This window comes from Mus caroli, chromosome 12 (assembly GCF_900094665.2).
Source record: "Mus caroli chromosome 12, CAROLI_EIJ_v1.1, whole genome shotgun sequence".
NCBI classification, from domain to species: Eukaryota; Metazoa; Chordata; class Mammalia; order Rodentia; family Muridae; genus Mus; species Mus caroli.
Window position 1 is genome coordinate 113,810,790 of NC_034581.1, and position 6,067 is coordinate 113,816,856.

A 6,067-nucleotide genomic window follows, 5' to 3' on the forward strand; every position below is an offset into this window, starting at 1 on the left:
CACAGTCAGCTATTGGATGGATCACAGGGCCCCCAATGGAGGAGCTAGAGAAAGTATCCAAGGAGCTAAAGAGATCTGCAACCCTGCAGGTGCCACAACTTTATGAACTAACCAGTACCCTGGAGCGCTTCACTCTAGCTGCATATGTATCAAAAGATGGCCTAGTCGGCCATCACTGGAAAGAGAGGCCCATTGGACATGCAAACATTATATGCCCCAGTACAGGGGAATGCCAGGGCCAAAAAGTGGGAATGGGTGGGTAGGGGAGTGGGGGGGGGAGGGCATGGGGGACTTTTGGGCTAGCATTGGAAATGTAATTGAGGAAAATACGTAATAAAAAAAAAGTAAACTGATCTGAGATGGTTAAGCCTGTGAGTTAAGGGCCTAATAGCAAATTCATGGCTCTGAGTTTATTGTTAGGGTGGTTTTAGTTATTTTAATTTGAAATAGCTGAGAGTAATTAACAGACAACAGTCCAGATTACTTTACATAGATAGCTGGTTTTCATAAAGTCAGAAATCCACAGAATGTGACACTTAATGTTTATTCACTTGTTGTTGAGAAAAATCTGCTCCTAACAGCTTCCCATTCGTGGATTCAAAGAAGCAGCTGAGCATCTATACCTCCATGTGAGACTGTACATTGTGGCTTGGTCACCATTGAGGAGAAATTGACTATCTCTCCTGAAGACTTGTACTGTTCTTGAAAGGACCCAATTTATATGTTAGGACAGCTTAGTTCTGCTGAGACAGAATAAGCTAGTTATTTTTATACCTGTATCTCTAAGGTCTGTCAGATAATCCTGGGCCAGAAGGCCGAGGACATGCTCCATCTTCTTGACTTACTGGGGCTGTACAGGTAGGCAGCTGTCTCTAAAATTTGTCTCAGTTCTGGAAGCTGTGTTAGGCTTTCTATATAGTTTCAGTTAGTGTTGGTCATTCTTGGATTTCTGATGGGATTCAAAGACTACTTATAGTCTCATAGCCAACCCAGGCTATTTACTTTGAGAGAACAGATTTGAGAGGATGATTTTAGATGGCATACAATCATAAGTCAAGTGTAGAATTATAAGTCTTTTAATTTAGGATAGATGACAATGTTCTATTTTAATGACAAAAATGATGGACTGGGTGTTAGGTCTATCTTATACCTTATAAATTACAAAATGGTGATAGTTGTCCTCAATTTATTTTTGAGAGAAAAGTTTTGTTTTTTTATTAGACCTGAAAGGAAGAAGTGTTTTGGATGGCCCTGTTGCTGTTGTATTTTGATATTAATTCTGCTTTCCCAGGAGGGGTTGTCTGGAACCAGGAATGAGTCACATACTCAGGTGACTCCTTGTGAACCATTTCCTAATGAGTAAAGGAATCAATCACTGGGGAGTAGGTGGGACTTCTGGGTTGGACAGAGGAAGAGAAGAAGCAGGAGAGAGTTAGGGGCCTTTTGGACAGAGATAGCGAGAGGGCAAGATGTAGCTACTTAGTCTCCCGGTTTCTACAGCAGATCCACCAGGATTTGCCACAGAAGGATTTAGATTTAATATGGCGTACAAGATTGGAATTCTAGTTGTTGAACCCAGAGATTGAGTTACCATTGTTTCAGGAGGAAAAAAAAAGGAATATAGATGTGTCCCATCTCTCTCAGCATTTAAAAGAAAAGAATTATATCATATGTGAATACATGTAAGAATCTATAACATTATCCCAAGTAAAAAGACACAGAAAGACAAATACTGCATGGTCTTATTTTTATGTGAAATAAAAGTTACATTCACAGTCAAGATTGTGATTATGAGTATTGTAGGATGAGTAGGGCAGGTGGTGATTGAATGTTAAATGCTTGAAAAATTTTAAAATGGCGGGAGATCCTTTTCTGGATATTTCCTGTTAATAAACCAAGTGGGCTAGGGAGTTGTTCTCTAACTATACAGAATGTGTATCAAAATATAACTTGTGGTTAATGGCAAAAGTGAATATAGGATTTAAAACTCTTTCTCTTTTGTATCTTTACATGAATGCATTCTGGATATAGAAAACAGTATACTGTATGTAGGCACAAAGACATGTATTTAGTGACAATACATGTACCATATGGAACCAAGGGGCTATCAATGTGAAATGAAATCATGCAGCAATCTTCCCTTTACTCTATATACTGCCACAAGAAATTCAAAAGAGGTGATATCTGATTTTCTAACTTAACAATTTCTATAGCAATCACCTGTCCTGGAACCAATGTGGAAGGAATTGTAATAATGACTGTATTAATAGTAATAACAATTAAAGTACAGATAAATACAAACATTGTTACTTTTGAAAAAGAAAACATCTTTTTCTTAAACCTGTGAAAGGGATAATGTATGTTTGAAATCTCAGGAAAAACTGTAGAATTTAGTAGACACTTACCCATATCTCTGATTACTTTCTTGCAACCCGTTGGCTCTTTCGGAATTTGCCATATTGTTTATAGTTTAATTCTCCTAAAATGAAATAATAACAATATAGCAAGGGTAGGTGAAAATTTCACTTGATTGGCATACAACAGCATGCTACATCTTTTAACTGTCTACCACAGAAGCTGCTGAGAATGCACCCTGCCTACATTCTCTTACATGTGAAGATTCTGCTTAGACAGTTGATTTTGTTCATATTTTGTCATTGAATCTGTGACTCTTTCACCTCATTCTTAGCTGAGAGTTGGAGTTAACTGGAATTTTAGAATTGGAATAAAACAAAGAAAGTGGAAAATGTACTGTTTGTCCAGATATTAAATTTCATTCCCACTCTAACCCTGATTTGATATTGGTAAGGGAAATCTTGAAGCTCTCTGATGCTTAGGACTTTCTGTAAAATGTGGAATATTATTTTTGATATGCAGCATTCTAAGGGGGTAGTTTTCTGATTCAACAAACTACCAAGTTAGAAAATCCACCATAAGTAAATTTGTAGTACTAAAACTTAGTATATTTTGGAAAGCTATTTGTCAGTAGAGCTGCATTAAGCACAACACATCCTTCCTTGGGATTATACTTGTCCTAAGCCCATCATTGTGTGCATAAGTTATTATTTTACGCCTGATGAAATATGCCCATGACCAGTCTCATTTGTTAAAGCATATAGCATATCTCCCTGTACTGTGATGATATTAAAGATATGGGTGTAACTTGTAGAGTGGAATTGCTAATTAATTAAATAGTATAAAGCATATGGCAGTACTAATATGCTTTCAGATAATGACATTCTCAATGAACTATTGTGTCCCAATGAGTCAGAAAGGAATGCAGCACCAAGAAAGAGAAAAATGCAGTCATTCACCATAGCGAGTATGATAGATACGGGCACTTTCCATAGCAACTTTATAGCATCTCTAATTTAATATATACATAAGAAAAGCAATAAAATAAGAAAGTCATGAAATAGTTGGTAAGTATCATTAACAGATTATAAAACTAACAATTATATAATAAACCCCACACATTCATAACATGAAGGTGTATTAAATCTCACCTCAGTAGGAACGTGATCTGTTGTCCATGTACACAAGATTCGTGTGTGGCTTTTCTCCTCAACAAATAACTTTTCTTTAATCTTGGTGCTTAGCCAACCTTGTGTTCTGCTCAGACAGCTGTACTATCTGATATAATCAGTGATGAAGTGCCATGTAAAGCACACAGTGTTCCGTATATGATGTTACCGTTGGAAATGAGAGCAAAGCGAATCCACTGAGTAGAATAAGTACTCTTAGAAAACAGCCTGCCATGACTGCACACATAGTTTCTGTTTTTTTAGTTCCAGACTTTTAAATAGCTGAATAAAATAAAATTATTTAGTACATCAGCAGTGTATTGACAGAATATGCAACAGCCTATGTGAGGCTCTGGTTGTAATGCTTCATACTGCTCCCTAGTACCTCCTTCTGAGTTTGCTGTTTCCTAATATCTGTATTATGGTCAGCGTTTGGCTCACCTTACAAATATATTACCTTGGGATATTATATGTTTTACTAATTCACTTACAAATGACTTTCAAAATACTGAGTTTATATATGAACCAATTATTAGTTACAAGAATCTAAAAGATATTTCTTGTCCTGAGGAGCTTACAACATCACCTTCCTCATCATACCAAAGTCTTATAACTCAGTGTCTTCAAATCAGCAGCTAAATGTTATGTAAGACATTAATAGAAATACAGACTTTTAAATTCGTTTGGTTGTGTCAAAATATAGGTAATATAACCTTAATAATATCACATTTTTAAAGGGCAGCGTTTAAGGTCAGTGGCGTTAGGCTCCTATGTAGTGTTGACAACCGGAATAACTAGTCATCTGCAAGCCAGGCTCATTTCCCCAAAGTGAGTTGTGTTTACATTAAATAATAACTCTTTCACTATCCTGTTTTAATAAGTTCTAGTAGTAATCTGCCTCTATAAATTTGTCTTTAAGTCATTCCAAAGATGGGGGAATCAATGTCTGATTCCTTTTGTGTCTGGCTTCTTTCACTTAGCATGTTTCAAGATTCAGCCGTTTATCAGAATTGAATTCTTCTTGTGACTGAAATATTACTCTGTGTGAATATTCCACCTCTGGGCTTTTATGAATAAAACCACTGTGGGCATTTTCATCTAAGTTTCCGTATGAGTGTTCTTTCACTTTGCTTCATGAATCTGGAATCAGAATAGCTGGACCATATTCTGTGTTTCTGGTTTTGAAGACGTGCCATTCTTGTTCTTGTGGAGATTGCACTGTTTTTCATGTGCAGAAGGAACATATGTGTGTTCCCATTTCCTTATATCCTCATAAAAACCTGTTGTACTTTGGTACTGGTAAAGGTAGTCCTAAAAGGTGTGAAGTGCTATCTCATTTTTATTTTCCTCCAAAATAGTGCTTCTGAGGAACAGTTAGACACTTACTAGCCATTGTATAACTTTTTTGGAGAAATACCTTTACTCTAAGTTGGTTGGATGTCTTTAAATTTACAAAATGGTATTGAACTTTTTTCTTTCCAGAGTGCAGACTTATTTTAGTCTTTAGTAAGTTAGGAAAAAACTTAAGGTACACCAAGAAATTATTTTACAATACAGCTCTTTGTGATTTGTTATCAGTAAGTTTTAGATTGATACATTTATTTATTTTAATATATTTTTTAATTAGGTATTTTCTTATTTTACATTTCAAATGCTATCCCAAAAGTCCCCCATACCCTACCCCCACTCCCCCCACTACTCCCCTACCCACCAACTCCCACTTCTTGGCCCTGGTGTTCCCCTGCACTGAGGCATATAAAGTTTGCAAGACCAAGGGGCCTCTCTTCCCAATGATGGCTGACTAGGCCATCTTCTGCTACATATGCAGCTAGAGACACAAGCTCTGGGGGTACTGGGTAGTTCATATTGTTGTTCCACCAATAGGGTTGCAGAACCCTTTAGCTCCTTGGGTACTTTCTCTAGCTCCTCCATTGGGGGCCCTGTGTTCCATCCATTAGCTGACTGTGAGCATCCACTTCTGTGTTTGCCAGGCACCGGCATAGCCTCACAAGACACAGCTATATTAGGGTCCTTTCAGCAAAATCTTGCTGGCATATGCAATGGTGTCTGCATTTGGAGGCTGATTTTGGGATGGATCCCCGGGTGCAGCAGTCTCTAGATGGTCCATCCTTTCGTCTCAGCTCCAAACTTTGTCTCTGTAACTCCTTCCATGGGTGTTTTGTTCCCAATTCTAAGAAGGGGCAAAGTGACCACACTTTGGTCTTTGATCTTCTTGAGTTTCATGTGTTTTGCAACTTGTATCTTGGGTATTCTAAGTTTCTGGGCTAATATCCACTTATCAGTGAGTACATATCATTTGAGTTCTTTTGTGATTGGGTTACCTAACTCAGGATGATGCCCTCCAGGTTCATCCATTTGCCTCGGAATTTCATAAATTCATTCTTTTTAATAGTTGAGTAGTACTCCATTGTGTAAATGTACCACATTTTCTGTATCCATTCCTCTGTTGAGGGACATCTGAGTTCTTTCCAGGTTCTGGCTATTATAAAGGTATTGAACTTTATTAAGTACTGTATTTATTG

The 6,067-nt window shown here is 37.3% G+C and overlaps 1 protein-coding gene across 1 annotated transcript in view; it reads right to left on the reverse strand.

The window, feature by feature from the left end:
* Positions 1 to 3,569, reverse strand: part of Abcb5 (ATP binding cassette subfamily B member 5) — a 94,711-nt gene extending 91,142 nt beyond the window's left edge. The window contains exons 1-2 of the mRNA XM_021179221.1: positions 3,507 to 3,569; positions 2,406 to 2,479 (exon numbers count right to left, since the gene is read on the reverse strand). Of these exons, the coding sequence (XP_021034880.1) occupies positions 2,406 to 2,458 (53 nt within the window). The 5' untranslated portion in view covers positions 2,459 to 2,479; positions 3,507 to 3,569. The remainder of the gene's footprint in view (positions 1 to 2,405; positions 2,480 to 3,506) is intronic.
* Positions 3,570 to 6,067: the final 2,498 nt, after the last annotated feature.